This window comes from Eleutherodactylus coqui, chromosome 2 (assembly GCF_035609145.1).
Source record: "Eleutherodactylus coqui strain aEleCoq1 chromosome 2, aEleCoq1.hap1, whole genome shotgun sequence".
Taxonomy (NCBI): Eukaryota; Metazoa; Chordata; class Amphibia; order Anura; family Eleutherodactylidae; genus Eleutherodactylus; species Eleutherodactylus coqui.
Window position 1 is genome coordinate 20,369,803 of NC_089838.1, and position 19,332 is coordinate 20,389,134.

Consider the following 19,332-nt stretch of genomic DNA (forward strand, 5'->3'; position numbering starts at 1 on the left):
AATTTCCTCGGCTGCAGAGATCCAGAGGACCACCACTGTGAGGACTGTTTGGTCTCAGGATCGTAGTGGTGTAACCAACTTTCATCAACAGTCACCAAACATTCCGAGAAATTAGCACTGGATTTCCCAAAATGCTTCACAATCACCTAGGAAGAGCTCACTTGTGTGCTTCTGGTCAGCAATCAAGCATTTTGGCACCCACTTAGCTAAAGCCTTGTGCATATCCAATTGCTTATGATCTGTGCTTCAAACATGCTCCTTGGATATCTGTAGTGTCTCAACTACTGTCTTCAGTGAGATTTGCCTGTTTCCCCAAACCATGTAATGAACACATCCAACATTTTTAGGTATTGGCACTGGTATTGGTATTGGTATTGGCACCGGCACCAACACAGGTGTTGGTTCTCCCAGACCTTTGAGCATCTTGGGTGGAAAAATGACTCTGCTGAAAGTCGGCATATCCTTTCTTCACAGTTGAGTATGATGGACACTGGCCGCCCAATGCTTCCATCATGCACTCATGAATTTTCTTAGTTTTTGTATTAAGCACAAACAGTAACTTCATGATATCTCGCAGCTCAGCGCTACAGAATTACATATTTTTCTCATTCTTTTACTGATGTGAAAAAAAGAAAAAATAGTGATATTACCCTGAAACTTATATGTGAAGCCTATAAAAGAACACACTTTATAGCAAAATGAAAAAATCTTGCATACATTTCAGTAAGGGGGACAAGGTGATAACTCCCCCCCCCCCCTTCCCCACCGCATGCATTGCATTTGTTCAGCTATGCACTAAAAAGAATGGCCGGCTATGTAATATATTGATGGTCCAGGTCCACCAAAGTGGGAGCCACTCTTATTTAGCCACATTACATATCACTTGTGGTGAACAAAGAAGTTTTATTACTAAAGGGACCACAAAGGGGACTCTATTACTGTAGGGGCCACAAAGAGGGAAATATGACTGTAGAGTCCACAAGAGGGAAAACTATTACAGTATTGACCACAAGGGGGGCACTATTACTGTACAGATCATAAGGGGGGAATTATCTTATGATGCGCATAATGGGGGAATTATTATTTGGTGGCATAGCCATAGGGATTGTAGTGGTCACTATTTTACCAGGCTACTAAACAAGAGGGGCACAAAGCCTCCTCTCACCTCAGTGGTAAATAGGGCTACATTATTGGCCCCTGCCAACATTCAATGCTATGACAAACTTAATTACTCACAGCATGTGTAGCCCTAGGGCTCTTTAATACTGAATGATTATCATTCAGATTCTCACTGGATTAGCGTAAATGCCTGCAGGATCACAATGATGAACAACATTACTTTTTGGTGGTACAAAAGTAGGCACCTGCAGCCTGAGGAACATACCCTCCGTGTGCCCCTCCAACTTGTTGACTTCCCCCTCCCTGTCCAGAAGGAGAATGTTTAAAAGAACATTTTGGGCACCATGTGGGTGTGTACAGTCAAGCGTGTCAGAGAAACCTTCTCTCAGTCCGGCCCCCAAGGAATACGTGGGTGGGCTGAAAGACGGAAGTAAGTAACGGAGATCCAGGGAGAAGCTGTATAGAAGACAGGTCTGGTTGCTGCATTGAGACTGTATACAAAAGAACTGAAGAAACATGTAATAAACGAGTTCTAACTTTATTAGAAAATTCATAACGGCCATTAACAAAGCATGATGTGATACAAATACATACAGGCATCAAAACGTAGCAATGGAGTCATAAAGTAGCGACGCTTTCTTCCAACGGGGTCAGTGTTGGAGACGTCAGTGTTTATCCTTTTTCTTTTTTCCTCCCTGTAAATTATACAGAAATTCATTTTAGAAAAGCAGCAAATGATACATAACAAAGGTTGATATATAGCTTGTAGGTCCAATGCAAAGGAGGCAAAAATGCATGTAGATTCACACCGGCTATGATGCAGAGTTGTGCAGAAATACTTATTTCTACTGAAATGTGCATTTGATGTTTCTGCCAAGGTTTCTACAGTGTGAACAAAGCCTTATAAGATAACTTCATGTTTGCCTTGGATCACTGCATTTTGTGTATTTCTTCATGGACTGCTATGTTTTACTTCTGATTGGCTGCAGAGATCAGGTGGGATGTCTGGAGGACTGGGAATGATAGAAAGGTGCACAGGCTTGGTGTATTCGGGCAGGAATCGTACGAGCCGGATACCAGGTGAGAGAGCAACAAGCTAGAGAGAATCCCAAGGGTACTTAGCCTTGACAGACTGCATTGCAGGGAGAGAGAGCTGCAAGAGGTTTGAGGAGGCAGTTGAGGGAGCCATCTTGGAAATTTTCTACCTTCTAGAGAGGAACAGTGGCATAAGAAAGGAGGCAGAAGTGTGGCCTCATAACATGTCAGAACCGACATCGCTGAGACAAGAAAGCTGCAGGGACTGCAATTATAGAAACTACTACAGAGAGTCCATATTGTCCTGTAGTTATGTATATTGGGGAACCCCAAAAACAACCCAAAGATGCTTCTTCTGCACTACGGTTCCAAACACAATAGAAATATGTAAGTGAGGTGGGCCCTCAGAAAAAAAACTAAATGTGCACACGGATAGCAACTAATACAAGATTATGGACATTTACGTTACCTTCGGACTGTGTGGAGGTGACCCCCACTACTGGGTTGAAATGTTTGGAGAGACTACTATGTGTTTTATAATTGAGGTGTATTGATAATTTTCGTGATCTGTAAAAGATTGTTATAACATCCTACACACATTAGAGTTTTGCTTATTCTTAGTAAGTGTTAGTGAGGTTATCCAATGGCTCTGTAATGACTTCATAACGATTAACGGGAGCTTCTATTACCAGCGTAGTCTCCAAATTTATTTGTTGTAATATATATGTGTGTGTTTGAGCTGTGGTGGTGGTGAAAGCTGCTGCGTATGCCCTGGACAGTGAGAGGAACAAGCACAGAAGTCCTGGATCATATAAGGCCCGATATATCACCGGAGGGAACGATGACCGGACTCAGGCTCACGGATTTTGGCCATTTAATGTGAGCAGAGTCGCTAGAAAAGTCTAAAATGCTTAGACAGATCAGTGGCAAAAGGACACGATGGCCGATACTGTCAGAGCTGATACTGGCATGGATATCACACAACTGAAAGAAGGAGAGCAAAACCGAAAAACATGGAGGGAGCTCGCCTTTAGGGTCGCGAGGGTCATGAATGACTAAACGGCCAACAACAACATATACATATATTTGTAAGCCCAGTGTCAGCATCGTACTTGGGTTCCTGTGTCGACTGCCCATACACGTGACACCTACAGCCACCACTAGGGAGAACTCAATAGTAACACAGTCTGCAGTAAGCAAGCTCCTTTTAGTTGTACAGTATGTTGGCCCTTATCATAGTGTGATGATAAAACCTGTCAGAGATGTGATCTATTATGACTGTTTGTAGTCTTACATCAGAATCGCTGTCTGAGCTGGAATCGCTGCAGGACTTATCTCCATCCTATTAGAAGAAAAGCAAGAACAGTAGGTCAGTGGTATACTTACATACACAGATCAGAATGGTCACGCTAGCTTTTTATTGCACTCCTTGCACAGCCTGATATATCGTATTCGTTCTTATTACTGTAAGTAGAATTTCTCATACCATTCTTGGAATGTCGTCCTCTGTACAAGAACATTCACTATTCTAAGCAGAAACCTCTCAAGTTCCGTCCTTCCCCTCTCCCTCCCTACACCACCAGAGCACTACCATTAACCATCATACTACTGGAGACCACCAGAGCCATTTATCCCCTATCAATACGAAAGGAGATAAATGTCTGTTCACTGGGGGTCCGACTGTTAAATTCCCTGGAAGTCCTAAGAATTGTACCCCTGAATACCCCTGTGAATTGAGCAGCAGTGACCATGTTGGACCACCACTCCATTCACTTCTATGGGATGGATGGACATTACCGAGCGCATCAATTTCTGCCTGTCCCATAGCAGTGAATGTACAGACATAGTGCTACTAAGCCAATGACTCACATTGAGCCGCGGCTACGCTACATATCTAGCACAGCTACTGATCTAAGTGAATTAGTTGTCTGCACTGCAGATGTAGCGCACCATCTGTAGCAGTGGTCCAGTAGGTACATCGCTGCTCCAGTCACTGGGATGCAGTTCTCGGGATCACTGGTAGTCCTCCAGCATTCTGACAATATATGCACCTTGTGAGTCTGCTGCAGAGGGCTTTCCTCTGGGGACTCTAGTCTTGCCCCCTTTTTCTCCTTGTGGTCATCTCCCTGGACCCTTCTTATCTTATCTCTTGGCCCTTCTTTTTACAAGTCCTCTTTTCAGGGACCACATCCATAACACATGCTAGGGAGGTCTTTCCCTACAACCCCAGCAGGAAAATATGGAAAATGTGGCATACATAGCACTTCTCTGTGTTCACTCCCGTAGGTCCCCCACGATTATAGTCTCCATTCCTCTTCGTTGACCATGTTACTACCGGGCAACGAGGCTCAGCCCCGGCACTTTCCTACTGCTGGCTTCAGGGCAGTAAAGGGCAGTAATCTGCATCATTGCCCACATCACATATATAACATGCTACCATACATGTTTTTCCTTTGATTCAGACCACCAGTGATGTTGACATGAACATTTCGACTACCAGGAAAGTTAGTATTAACCTCGTCACCACCAGAATTACCACCCTTCTCCAATTAACTGTGTCGTCTTAGTCAAGCACAGTATGGTGTTATTGTTTGGTCAATGAAGTGAGAAATCAATCTTTATAATTTTTTGCACCTTTTTCTCCTTCTTCTTCTTCTTTTCCTTTTTATCCTTTTTGCCTTTATCTTCTGACTTGTGTTTGTCCTTGTCTTCTGTCTTGTGTTTGTCCTTATCCTTGTCCTTATCTTTATCATCATCTTTCCCAAAAACTGAAAGAGTTAACAGAAACCAATTAAAATCCAGGGCAATAAAAAAAATGGCAACCAAGTCTGGCTGCAAATATATTAGACTTACCTGTCATCTGCTCCGAAGAGCCAGCCCTCCAGATGCTTGTTTAGGAATGAATACCACCTGACTGCAGCAGCTAGTCAGAGGCCACAGAGTTCAGGTGCTGTTCTCCTGGCATCACCACTCAGATGCTTGTAGCCCTGATGCAAAGAGAACACCATCTGATTGTTGTGGCCTCTTGGCTTTGTTGGTCAGGTGGTATCCATTGCTAAATAAGAGGGGCCCTCTTCCTCTGTCTAACCACTTAGATGTCACGGTCAACATTGACAGCAGCATCCAAGGGGTCGAACGGCCAGGATTGGAACTACAGTATCTGCAGGTACCTGCTGTGTTAAGTGTGGGCTGCTGAGCCTGCTTCATACACACCCCATGCACCCTTGCTGTACATGTACAGTGGATATTGCTGTGAGGGTTAACAAATCTGTGCATATCATTGGTGTTCTGTTGCTTTAAATTTTGTATGGCAAGACGTCTAGTGAGATCAGGAAGTGGATATAGCCAAGGCAACATCTTAGTGGCACAGTTCCTATGGCTGATAGGCAGAGATGCTAATATAGCAACTCTGTCTCTAGATGTATAGAAGGTGCAGCGCAAAGAAATAGCTCACCAAGGGCTAACAGACCAGGTCATTGTGAAGTCCAGTAATGAGAGAAGAGAGTAGGGAGGAAATTATATACACCTACATTTCCTGCTATGACTACTGGTCTGCCCACCGATTGCTGACTTGCTCGAAGCTGTAAGAATACTTAATAAACCAGTTTGGACTGCAAAATGTGGAGAGCTGGGGATTATATTCCTTTTGCTCGGGCAAAGAAGGACCATCTGTGCAGCCGGGCACACTTCTTGAGTCTTCCACCTATGATGAGTGTGGTATCACCAGCCCTACTACCTGCTGTCCCGGTGCCGATGGAGGAGCCCAAACACAGCAGCCAAAGGAAGGAACACCAGTATCAGCCAAAAATTAGTGGTGAAGCCAGAATGGGTATCCCAGCTGCCTATGACTTTGGTGGGTTCATACTCTTGGCTGTGCTTCATTCGTATCAAGGAAACAGCTGAAAACCCTAATTAAAATGTAATATTAATCATTGTGAACTGTGACATTGGCTTTACACTTATTATCATTACGGCATATAATATAAGTCAATGTCAGGATCATAGCATGTTTGACTGCTCCAAATACTTACATTTCATAATACTTGACATCTTGGAGGAAGTCTTAGTTTATGCCTAGAAAAAAATATAACATCTTAGATAGTCGTTGTACCTAATATCCCTTTCTCATGTTTCAAAAGGTCCAGGAAGTTGCAAAACATTATGAGGGGCTTTTTGCCAAGTTCCATACCTCCCTGCAATATTAGCTCTGCTGAATCGAAAATATGTTTGACCGCTGCTCCATTCATGCAGGGACATTTGGGATCTGAATTCACAGGATTGGTGTGGGGTTCCCAGCAGTCACACCCAGGGGTGTAACTATAGGGGATGCAGGGGATGCGGTTGCACCCGGGCCCAGGAGCCTTAGGGGGCCCATAAGGCCTCTCTTATCCATATAGGGAGCCCAGTACTATGAGTTAAGCATTATAGTTGTGGGCCCCGTTACAGGTTTTGCATTGGGGCCCGGGAGCTTCAAGTTACGCCTCTGGTCACACCCCATGGGTCACAAAGTTATCCACTATCCTGTGAATAGGGGATAACCTTTCTATCTTGGCACAACCCTCTTAAATAGTTTTTACTTGATAAGCAAATATCTACTGGACATGCAATCAAAAACATAAAAAAAAAAAAATTTAAAAAACCTATTAAAACATAACTTTTATCTCTTCCTTTAAAAAAGTCCCATAAAACCATTAATAATCAAATAATTATAAATGTGTATAACATTACATACTGTCTGCCAACAAGTGTAGCTACCGTCCTGATAAGGGCGCCCTCACTTATCAATGTCTAAACCCTTTCATTGTCCACTATTTTGCCCTGCATAATAGATTTCTTTTCTGCCAGTCACTCCTTCATCATTAGAATGCATTTCCCCAAAAATTGTGTGGTTCATTCAGGGGAACTTTTAGTGCCTTTCTCCTGTTGCCATAATAGGCAAATGCAGCCTCCTTTCCTAATAGACACCTGTAGTGGCTAATGGATATTTTGGGTGCCCCTTGCTCCTCTTTTAGGCAGACAATGTGTAGTAAGTTACTAGGAGAGTATCTTGACCCCCAGGGTTCAGCATTTTTCAACTGCTGCCTGGTTCTTACGAAACACGCATGAACTTCATGGTTATATGAATATGATGAATGCTGGGAATGGTCAGCAACTGGAACTTTACTTGCAATCACTTTCTTGACACAGGTTTACAATTCTCTGTGGTCAATTTCACACACCAGTGCAGGAAAACAAATGAAGGAGGTCAGGGAGGAAAACTCATGATGACCCCGGGCCTACAGTCGAGTTATCTGTATGACTCCTCTCTCACTCTCTTTTAGGGTAGGGGTCCTGGGAATAGACCTCCAGGAAACCTCTCTTTCTCCTCCATTCTTCACCACATGTGGGTTGAAGGTAACCCTATGCGGCCGGCACTCACTCCTTCTTAACTGTACCAGGCTTAGTGAAGAAGAGCTCACTCTCATACCTTGCAATCACATATGTCAGTCATGCTCACGTGACACAACAAAATGTTACATTTCCCAGACATATCCAAAACATTCACAGACATTAACCTCTTACATGCTGCAGCTGTGCAATACACATAACTAGTAACAAGACAATTTGCACAGTGCATCCACAGTGAAGACATAACATGTGAGACAAATACAAGACAGTTATAGCCAATTATGGAGGGGCCAGATATATGTATTTCGGGCCTGGTCCGAGGAATCATGTTTTCTCTTGCATCATGTGGATTTGCATGTGCGTCACTTGCTTGAGGAAGGAATGGCACCAGAATACACTATGGGAAGAGGGCGAGCCGATAGAGGCAGTGTCATGCCCAGGGCAATGTTCTGCTGGGAACCTGTGTCCTGACATTCAAGTGGATGCTACTTTGACAAGTATCTCCTACCTAAACATTGTACAGACAAGTACCCCCTTCACGACAGCAGTATTGCCCAATGGTAGTGCCCTCTTTCAGAAGAATAATGCACCCTGCCCCACTGCAAACAATGGTCAGGAATGGTGTGAGGAACATGACAGGAGTTCAAGGTGACGACTATTTTATACTAAAACTTCACATCATGATCAGATTATTCCTTCCTACCAAAACTCAGGAAAGTAGGAGATTTTGTAGTTACCTGTCTCGAGGTTTCAAGCTTTGCTTCTCTGTAGTCACTAAGGACAAACCGTGAGTGATACCAATTAAAAACTGTAAAGGGTGGGTTCAGATAATCGGCCTACACCCATAAAACTTGTCATACTGGTAGATCAAGGAGTTGCCTCCTGAATCCCTGCATCAGCCTCCTAACAATGACTTTGCAGACACTTTTTGTAAAACTTTTTGCAGACCTTCTCATGTGAATTTAGTATGCTGATGTCGGATAATGAAACATTAATGTCTCTCAATCGTTGGAAAGATCCCATTAACAGAAATTTCCTAATTAATATTTTTCTGTTCCTTTCCCTCCCTTTTTCTGTAAATTTGCCCCCCTCACATGGTTTACACAGGTCTTACATACCAGTGCTTTCCGTGTGATTGCTTCATCAACTACACCAGCCAAGATTTGTACTTATGCTTTTATGTTCCTGTCATTGTTCTGATATTGTTGACTCACCGTCAGGGGAAGAACAAGAACTACATTTTATTACTTACCTCCTTCTTGCAGTGTTCTCTATACCCCAAAGACTGATTTGATTTGTATTGTGTGTTGCTTGTGATATGTCTATAGAATAAATTCTGGAAATGTCATAATTATTCATTATATTTTTGTTTTATTTAACCTTTTCCAGTCCACTGTCTGACGTCTAAAGACATTTTGATTGAAGGCTGTACAGCTCCGATTTCGGATGATGTGCGGCAGGGTATTCTTACTGTAGATTACTGTTCGCTCTGTTGTCGGGGGCCTCTTCAGCATGTCGCCTACTGCAGTACTGGCTCTAGCCAGCAGATGGCACCATTATATAATGGCAGAAGGAGAACGCCCCATAGGAAACCCTGAATCCAAAATTAGATTGCAAAGGGTTTAAGCCTGACGAAGGACAAGCAGTTCGAAACATTTTTCATACTTATGGAACCCATATGTGTCCATGTTGAATAAACGTCGTACTTGAAATTGCATCAAAAGGACATCTGTGATGCGGTTTCTTCTACTTCAAGCCCAGATGTTTCAGTTCGTCCCAAAGATGTTAGTAGTAGGGTTCAGGTCGGGACTCTGTGTAGGCCGGTCCAATTGTGGAACATCCATAATCTCAAACCAATATAAAAGAGTGTTGGACTTGCGACAAGGTGCGTTGTCCTGTTGGAAGTATGGCCGACCATTCCCAGAGTATTACCACATTGTCGGCAGCACATTATTGTCAAGAATATCAAGGTACACCTCTATGTTCATGGTTCTTGTCACTGCAACCAATGGACCGAGACCATGCCACGTAAAACATCCCCAGACCATAATGAAACCTCTGGCATACTTAACTGTTGGCACAACACACTCAGGCAAAAGGTGTTCCCCCGGCTCCCCCACAGTGAGGTACAGCCATCTGATGTGAAGATGGAGTTGTGTGATTCGTCACTCCATAGAACGTTCTTCCATTACTCAACTATCCAATGGCGAAACATCTTATACCCCTCCAGACGGGCCAGTGCATCTACTTTGAGAGAACTTGCAGGATGAATGGAGGGAAATGCCAGCAGAAGTGTATTAGACGTTAGTAGAAAGTATGCCACGGAGACAATCCAATGTCATTATGGCCAAAGAATACCCCACTATATATTAACATATGGAAATAAATACATTTGATTTTTGCTCAGGTGTCCAATTACTTTTGGTAGGATAGTGTATGAATTTCAATTATATGGAGCAGTGTAGTCACAGACTGGTTAGAGTGCCCATGCTGACTACTGTCCACTGCTTAAAATGCCTACGTAGAATGGGCATGTGAGCAGCAGAACTGGACCATGGAACATTGGAAGAAGGTAACCTGGCCTGATGAATTTTCTTTTACATGAAAGTCATTTATCTGGGTAGGAGATGGCACCCAGATGCACTATGGTAGGTCCTGAGATTCACGAGGAAGTTACTTTGACTCATTGCACCTAACTAAAAGTTGTACAGACCATGTACCCCTCTTCAAGTCAGTGAGATTTGTTAATGGCAGTGCCCTCTTTCAGCAGGATTATGCAAACCAGCCAAACTCCAAAAACTGTCCAGAAATGGAACACGATCAAGAGTTCAAGGTGATGACTTGCCTTCCAAATTCTCCAGATCTCAGCTTAATCAAGCTTAATTCAACTTAATTAATTAAAATGAATAAAGCTAGTTTAATTGACGACACACCTCACAAATTGCAGAATGTGCTGCCAACATCTTGTTGGCAATGGACAACTTTAGAGGTCTTTTAGCATCCAGGTCTCTAAGGGTCGGAGCACAATATTAGGCAGGTGGTTTTAATGTTATGTCCGATAGATGTATCTTATTACATCAATTTTCTGATGCTCCTGCTAAACACCCCTTGGAACAGTAAAAAAAAAAAAAAAATCAGAGGGTCAAAGCAGTTTAAGAACCTGTGTTGGTTAGACAGCTAGAAAAAAACATTTTTTAGGAGTTTTTCTAGGAGCTCTCTCCAGAACTATAAGATAGTTGATCGTCTCATTTTAGACATTGGTGGCATAGTAATGCCAAGCCGAAATTGCAACTTCATGCTAATAATCAGCAGAGTTCCCAGTGGCTGGACCCTCTGCTGACTGTACATTGGCGGAGTATCTGACCAACATGCCACCATTGTCTATGATGAGATTATAAATACATGACCTCCTATGAATCCTCCAGCAAAAACCTCTGTATAAAGTTATGGGCACATTCTGTACCTCTGAGTGCCCCTAGCAGTCTATAGGTGCCAAATTATACTTTAGATCAACACATCACACATCTGAAATACTAACAAGTGTATAAGACCTTCAATTTGACAATAATTCTTCAGTGTCTTTTACCAAAATATGAGCAAATTATTCCGAATCCCCCCTCCCTCCAAAAAAAGTTGAGAGATATTCTGTATGTACATGGCCAGCCTTAGCTATATGTGGTTGCACAGGGGAGCAGGCACCAGCTGATAGAGGAGCACAAGGCAGTTGTAGGACAGGGGTGATTGTGTCCCTTAGGTCCACCCATCCAGATGATCTTCCTCCGTCAGGCAGTGTCTTGTGGAGGTACAGGAATCCTCCTTCTCTGGACTCTGTCTCTTCCTCTCTGATGGTCCAAGGTACCAGATATTCCGCTGACATCTCTGCAACAGAATAGCTTAGTCCCGCTACTGTATTTATGTACCGAGTTTGGTTCTAGTGCTGTATCTATGCATTGAGTTTGGTACTGGCATTGTATTTATGTACTGAGCATTATTCTGGCGCCTTATTTATGTTATGAGCTTGGTTCTGGTACAGTATTCACTGATCTGGTGTAGGTATGCTGCCATCTTGCTGCTTTCTGCACATACAATTTACAAGTGTACCATCATCATTCTTGAAGGATGGCGCGCTACACTTGTACTGCAAATCGCCAGGTGCTGCTGTAGTATTTGTGTAGAGTGACCACCATTCAGTATGAATGAAGCTTCGCTATGCAAATAGTATATCTGCATGACTCATTAGAGCAGCAACCCGCCAACGTGAGATACATTAGCAGTCTTACATCTATACAGAATTTAATTCTTATGATGGGGAGTTGCCAAACCAATTGTGCACAGGGTACCATCTAAGCTGAGGCTGGCACTGCAGATGTAATACCACGGGGACACAACTTTAGTATCAGTGGGACGTCGCAGCCCTCCATCACTCCAATCAGCCAATCACACGTTACCTCATTAAACAGGTTTATTTCAGGTTTTATATCCATACAAGTATAAATATACATACAGAAAAATACAGATTTCCTCCTGAGCTATTAGTAGGATGAGATTCTAGAAGATGTGGCAACAGGGGAGATGTTTGGCATAGTTGTACTGAGATCCTGACCCCTCTGGACTGAACCCGCAGTTGGTAATTACACCAAACTAAGGGAATCCGTGTAACAACTTTATCAGTAATCCTGGATTTTGTTTCTGAATGACTAGATGCAAATATGGAGCATGAATGTCCCCCATCTGCAAGCTGCAGTCCTGTCCCCACGCCGGCTTCACCTGTCATTTTATGGATGCCGTCCTGCATGTCCTTAACTTATTCACACACCACTTACTGAGACTCTGGGAACTTAAAGTGAACCCGTCAAGAGATTCAAGCAGCCCAAACCACGAGCAACAGAAAATCCCAACAGGCACCTACCTTACATTAAGCTGAACCAGGCAGAGAGAAGGATTCGCAATAACGTCCCATCAGGAGAGGTCTGCTGTGACCAAAGCGGATCGCTAATATTAAAGAGCCACTTCAGCTCTGCTTGGTCAGACCATCATAGTCAATGGTCAACATGAGGCCACCGAAACAGGTCAAGTGGAGCCAAAAAGAGGTCATGTTGTTCAAGCGAGCCTCCACCGACTGGACCTTCATACATGCTTTATTCTGTCACTGTCTGTAGCGAGATAAACCCCTTTAGAGCCATGTACCTGCCGCAAGTTCTACCCTGGCTCTGATCTGTCTTAAAGGGGTTGTCCAGAAATAGAAACAAAATGGCTACTTCTTTCCAGAAACAGCGCCACTCCTCTCCATGGGTTGTGTCTGGTATTGCATCTCAGCTCCACTGAAGTGAATGGAGATGAGCTGCAATATCACACACAACCTGTAGACAGGGGTGGCACATGTCGACAAAAATTATACATAATCAGATTACGGCAGAGAAGATTACATGCAACATTTTATAATGCTGTTTGGCGTTTTATATATACAAACCCATTATATCGAAACATGAACAGAACCTGAAGAATGTGGAATAAGTCTTTGTTGCAAATTTTGCCGGTTATCCCTTAGATTTCACCCCAATACGATACTACAAAATGATAGTAAAAGTGACCCTAAAGATCCTAAAAAGTTGCGTCATGTGACTGTAGCTGGCGATTAGGCTGTAGTAGCTTTTTAATGCAGATCAATGGAGAACCAGCGCTTTATGGTCCGCGTTCACACAGCGCAGTTTTGATGTGCTTTGCCAGAAATGGGATTGGATGAGGTCTAACCCTAGTGCAAACGTGTGAACTTCATTACCATACAGTACTCAGGTCTGTCTACAAGTCAAGAACAGACCTACAGGAGGCAGTATAGAGGTTGCATTGGCACTACTAGTCACACAATGGCTTACAAGTGCAGCTTCTGAGTTTCATACCAGCTGGGGAGTCCCATATTGCTTGTGAATGTTCATGCTATACTTACGGCAGCACAGATGTCACCACTAAGTCCCACCATTTCAGCTCTAGGTTTACACACAATCATCTTTGATGACAAATCACTCCTGGTTAAACTCCAATGAAATCAGTGACATTAGGCTGGCCGTAATATTGGGGATTTCAGTTGGAGGCTTTCTGGATGATTTGTCATGCCGGATTGTCATCTTGGATGACAATGCCATAACTTAAAGGCTACAAACACCTTTGGAGTCAATTGTTTTCACTTAAATGCATACATTTTGGTCCGACAATCATTTTTGCAAATCGGGTTTAATTAAAAATGTTGCAGCTTTTATCTTCTGCAGCTTCTACATATCACTGTATATAGAAACTGCAGTTTAAGCCTTAGTAGGAGATGCGTTAGTGAGGCTGGACTGGCAGTTTGGCTTCCCTCCGCTCTCTCCTCTCCTGCACCTAATTTATGACTACAACAAAATGTATATCTTTGTTGTGGTCATAAATCAGCTAAATATAAGATGCAGGAGAGGAGAGATGAGGGCAGAAATCCAAGTGTCAGTCCAGCCTCACTGACCGATCTCCTATTGACATTTAGACTGTAGTTTGCCTCCAAAATGTGTCCATAGCCTTTAAAAATACAAATCACTGATCGATCTCTGCCAATATCTGTCGCTTGGCTCGGACTGCCATTGACGGGAGAACGTTTCAACTACAGCACTCACCAAGAAACGAAAAAAAAAAACACCAACATGGCAGATCAACTTTCCGACAGAAGCCAAGCAGTGGCAGATATCAATCACGCAATAATGCTGATGGCCTAAGGTCACCTTTCAGCCTTCTAAATATCTCTAGTGCTTGACCAGCTTTAAAGGGTTTTTCCACCACTAATCTATTGAAGACTCATCCTCAGGATGGGTCATTAATAGTTGATCGACGGGGATCCATCACTTAGAAGGCTGAAACCTGGTGATAGGTTCCCCTTATTGGAATCTACAGGGCGATTCAAAAAGAATGGGGAGCGGATTTCTTCATTGATGAAGTGACATCCAACAGCCAGAATGACATGAAACGATAGAAGTCTTCCAGTCTTTAATGACCCTTACTGATGTGTGATGTGGGTCCCGTTGGTGACACTAGATGGCCTAAAACAATGACTCTCCACTGCAGTGAAATTGATAACAGAAGATATGCTGGGATGTTCTCAGGCTGCACTGGACTGCTGACTTAACATCTGCCAGGTCACCAATGGAACCCAAACCGAACATCTATAAGGTGCATTAAAAAGTTTTCAAGTCCTTCTGGCTGTTGGATGTCACTTCATGTACAAATACTTTTGCACCGTTCTTCTTGAATTCCCCTGTATTAAGAGGATTTTCATAGACATTACCAATACGATACATGACCAATGTAGTCAGCAGTTTCCATAGAGCTACGGATTTTAGTGCAGGGCTGACCGCACTAAACAGGAAATGGACCCCATTTTTTAGTGACAGATGGGAGTCCTGACTGTCCCACCCCAGGTCAGTCATATGAATACCCCTTTAATTTCAGAAAGCTAACAGTCAAGTGCAGAGCTCACATATCCACACACATATAACATATATGAAAAATAGATTTCTGCTCTTTTTTCTTGAAAATTCTGTTTTTGCTTCTTTGTTTTTCGAACCTGCTGCAGGTTAAACACATATCACAGACTACAGGGTTTCTGGGAAGCGCTGGGTTAGGACCTAAGAAGAGAAATCAGAGATGAAGATCTTGCCCGAGGTGCTCCAAGATTATGTCCTGTTCTGGATGTGGGAGACTTCAAGTACAGGAAGCAGAAGCTGGAATGCATCTTGTATATAGGAAGCGCTGTTTGATGCCTGCGGGGAGGAAGGGGAGAGAGCGGTCAGCACGTCTGAGAAGGACGGCACATTAATGCATTGGAATTTCACCAAAATTTCACCATAAAATGTCATAAAGAACACTAGAAAGAATAGATACCGGAGGAGAAGGCAAAACAATCACCATGGTGAGGGCCAGCCTCACACGAACAATCCGGGTTCTGCATGCGGGTTCCGGCTGTGACCCTGCATACCTGCTATTCGTGTACTGTGGATGACCGCGAACACTCACCGTCGGTCACGCACAATACAGGTTTGTTTTTTTTTCTAAATATTTGTATGTCCCACATCATCGCTGGGTGATGACGCAGGTGCCCACAATGTCAACTGCAGGTGGGCTGTGGGTTGGAAGGCCTCCATTCACTTCAATGGAGGCCGTCCGCGCAGAGTCCACAACAAAATAAAGCATGCTGCGATTTTTCCTCTGCTGGTGGAATACGCAATTCGTTCCGGCAAGTGTGAAGGAAAAAGCGAATTTCAATACATGCCATTTGCTGCGAATCCTCCGTGCGGACGCCAACCCTGCATTCCATAATAGAAATCCGTTCGTGTGAGACAGTCTTTAGGGTTGCAGACACTAGAGATGGTCGACCATACCAGGATTGGACCAACATACATCTTGACCCCATAATGACTGGTGGGTGATACACCTTTTTACGGAAACCATGAGTCATGCTTTTATGGCACTCTGCCCAAATGGCTGCACCGGAGATTGCACAGCTTTGGGTTGGCAGCCTGGTTCTTAGACACAGTCAGGCACCCTAAAGAGAGGTCCGACTGGTGTTTTACGGTTTTCGCATTGCCAGCCATATTAATCCCAGCAATTGGTCCAAACGATCAGTGTGGCACTGTTATCACATTACTTGATAGTCAAATGGGAGATGGTATAATGCCTCGGAAGCGCCACCTATTGGAAAGGCACTTCATATAAAGTCAATGTCCAACCTTCTAACACGTCTTGTAACATGACTGGTAATCTAAGCCAAAACCACAACCTCTTACTGACTCACACTGTGCAAACATTAAGGCCCCCTGTCTACGGACGTGATAAAACGCCAGCGAATCACGCCGTCTGAAGCTTTTCATAGCATTGCTATGGAAAGCGCCGGCCCCGTGTCCACGAGCGGAGAATCATTGCGATTCTGAACTTGGGATCTGAACTTGCAAATACTTGATCGCTTCTATTACATATTGCAGTACTTCAGTATTGCACAATATATTACTGCCTCCTTCCCCTGCTGCCTGCTTAGACACAGTTTGACTGCAGCATCTAAATATTTTATACAGCTGATTGCGATAGTGGCGGTCACTGGCAGCTGTCTGCAACAGCGGATAGCTGCCAGGTATGGACTCCACTTCCCTAGCTCCATGCACCTCTTGCGACCCCATAAAGTACATTTAACCCCTTCAGTGGCGGGTTTCTTACCCCCCTGTCGTACCCACTAGGGCAGGTTTTTAAAATGGGCCAATCATTTAAGTTCAACTAATTTTGCAGTCGCGTTCCAAGAGCCATAACTTTTTCCTTTTTCCATTGACACAGACATATGAGGGCTTGTTTTTTGCTGTACAAGTTGTACTTTTTGATGGCATCATTTTTGGGTATATATAATGTATTGTATAACTTTTGTAAAAAAAAAAAATTGCAGGGAGATTGGGGGAAAAAAAAAGAAATTCTGCCATTTGTTTTTTGGATTCCATTTTTTACGGCGTTAGGCGTGCAGAATAAATAGTGTGACATCATTATTCTCTGAGTCACACGATTCCAGCGATACCGAGTTTATACAGTTTTTTTATGTTCTGCTATTTTTGTACATTTAAAACATTTTTTTTCTTAAAGGTTCGCTTTTGTGACGCCACATTCCAAGAGCTGTATTAATTTTTTTTTCAATTGCCAGAGCCCTAGAAGGCCTTGTTTTCTGCGGGATGAACTCTAGTCTTTATTTATTAGAGATGAGCGAGCACCAAAATGCTCGGGTGCTCGTTACTCGAGTCGAACTTTCCTCCCACTGTCAGCGTAAAGATCGTTCTCCTCTGACATAGCTGTAACAGCTGTGGCAGAGAAGAACGATGTTAGCCCATTGAATTCAATGGAGCCGGCAATACAGCCGGCTCTACTGAAAGCAATGGGTTGCCGGCGTACGCGGGATGAATTGTCGGGAAGGGCTTAAATATATAAGCCCTTCCCTACAATTCATCCAGAAATGTGTAAAAATAAAAAATATATATATATACTTACCTGGTCCCGGCAGAACGATGTTAGCCCATTGAATTCAATGGAGCTGGCAATACAGCCGACTCCATTGAAAGCAATGGGCTGCCGGCGATCGCGGGATGAATTGTCGGGAAGGGGTTAAATATATAAGCCCTTCCCTGCAATTCATCCAGAAATGTGTAAAAATAAAAAATATATATATACTTACCTGGTCCTGGCAGACGGAGTTCAGCGCGGCAGGCTGCAGTTCTCCTGATTTAAAATCCCCGCCTGCTGAATGAGATGCCTCTGATTGGTCACAGCCTGACCAATCAGAGGCATCCCTCACTCACACCCATTCATGAATTCATGAATGGGTGAGTGAGGGCTGCCTCTGATTGGCTCAGCGCAGGGACAGCTGAGAGCTGCCCCTGAGCCAATCAGAGGCAGCCCTCACTCACCCATTCATGAATTCATGAATGGGTGTGAGTGAATTCATGTAAAAATAGGATCAATAAAGTTTTATTTATTGTAAAAAAAAAAGTAATAAAATTTGAAATCACCCCTCTTTTTGTCATATCTATAATAAAAAAAATTTAAATCCTAAAAGAAAAATACATATTTGGTATCGCCGCGTCCGTAAAAGTCCGATCTATCAAACTAGTGCATTATTTACCCCACACGGTGAACGTAGTCCGAAAAAAAAATAAAGAACGCCAGAAATGCACTTTTTCAGTCAGTCACCCTGTCCCCCCGAAAAAATGCTATAAAAAGCAATCAAAAAGTCATATACATTCTGAATTGGTACTAACATAAACTACAGGACATCCCACAAAAATGAGGCCTTGCTCAACTACGTCTATGGAAAAATGAAAAAGTTATTGCGTGCAGAAGATGTAGCAGAAAATATTTTTTAAAAAATGAATGTGTTTGAAAAAAAATACAAGTACTGCAGCAAAAAAAACCAAAAAAAAAAACCTATACACGTTTGGTATCGTAGTAATCGTACTGACCCATAGAATGAAGTTATTATGTCATTTTTGTTGCAGTTTGTGCGCCGTAGAAACAAAACGCACTGAAAGATGGCGGAATGTCATTTTTTTTTCATTTTACTCCATCTAGAATTTTGTTAGTTTTTCAGTACATTATATGGTACTTCAAATAGCAACATTGAAAAATACAACTCGGCCTGCAAAAAAAAAAAAAAAGCCCTCAGACAGCGACGTCGATTAATAAAGGAGCTATGATTTTTTAAAAAGGGGGAGGAAAAAAAACAAAAGGGGGGGGGGGGGAAGGGCTGTGTCATTAAGGGGTTGAAAATGTACTAACTTCCTTCACTGGGTCATTATGACACAGAGATACCACATGTGTAATTTTGTTTTTAATTTTTTACAAAGTAAAGGGAGAAGGGTGTTTTCCATTTTTTAAAATATTTTTTTTACCACTTTAGAGGACTTCCACAGAAACCCATCAGGTGTAGGACCCCCTGATCACATTGTGGGAGTCCGATGGTGTCAGCCCTTTACATGCTGCGGTGGCATAGACAGCGGCATGTAAAGGGTTAACACAGCAGAGATCAGAGGTTTTCTCCATTCTCTGCTGTGTAAGAGCTGGTGCCCGGCTATCCTCTGACAGCCAAGTACCAGCTCTCCCTGTCACAGAGACCATCGGCTGGCTTCTGACAAGCCGATGGTCTCCGTGGCAACCTGTAAACAAAGCAGTGCAGGAGTCTAAAAAAAAGAAGCAGGAGATTGCCGGCAGATCAGTAATATCTTCCTGCTCTTTTTTAAAGTCCTGCAC

General features: G+C 43.1%; 2 protein-coding genes across 3 annotated transcripts in view; both read right to left on the bottom strand.

The window, feature by feature from the left end:
- Positions 1 to 1,638: 1,638 nt before the first annotated feature.
- On the bottom strand, positions 1,639 to 8,392 carry LOC136611150 (uncharacterized). Of its 2 annotated transcripts, XM_066590445.1 has the most exons (6): positions 8,280 to 8,358; positions 6,186 to 6,228; positions 5,685 to 6,062; positions 4,789 to 4,922; positions 3,449 to 3,496; positions 1,639 to 1,814 (listed from the first exon to the last, which is right to left on the bottom strand). In XM_066590445.1, the coding sequence occupies exons 3-6, from the start codon at positions 5,821 to 5,823 to the stop codon at positions 1,785 to 1,787; spliced, it is 351 nt and encodes a 116-aa protein (XP_066446542.1). In that variant the 5' UTR covers positions 5,824 to 6,062; positions 6,186 to 6,228; positions 8,280 to 8,358; the 3' UTR covers positions 1,639 to 1,784. The 2 variants fall into 2 exon arrangements, with proteins under 2 accessions (XP_066446542.1, XP_066446543.1); XM_066590446.1 differs by lacking the exon at positions 5,685 to 6,062 and having other exon boundaries at positions 8,280 to 8,392.
- Positions 8,393 to 11,986: 3,594 nt separating this feature from the next.
- FAM114A2 (family with sequence similarity 114 member A2) overlaps positions 11,987 to 19,332 on the bottom strand; it is a 39,414-nt gene continuing 32,068 nt past the window's right edge. Inside the window, exon 14 of the mRNA XM_066590447.1 lies at positions 11,987 to 15,320. Coding sequence (XP_066446544.1) covers positions 15,234 to 15,320 — 87 coding nt within the window. The 3' untranslated portion in view covers positions 11,987 to 15,233. The remainder of the gene's footprint in view (positions 15,321 to 19,332) is intronic.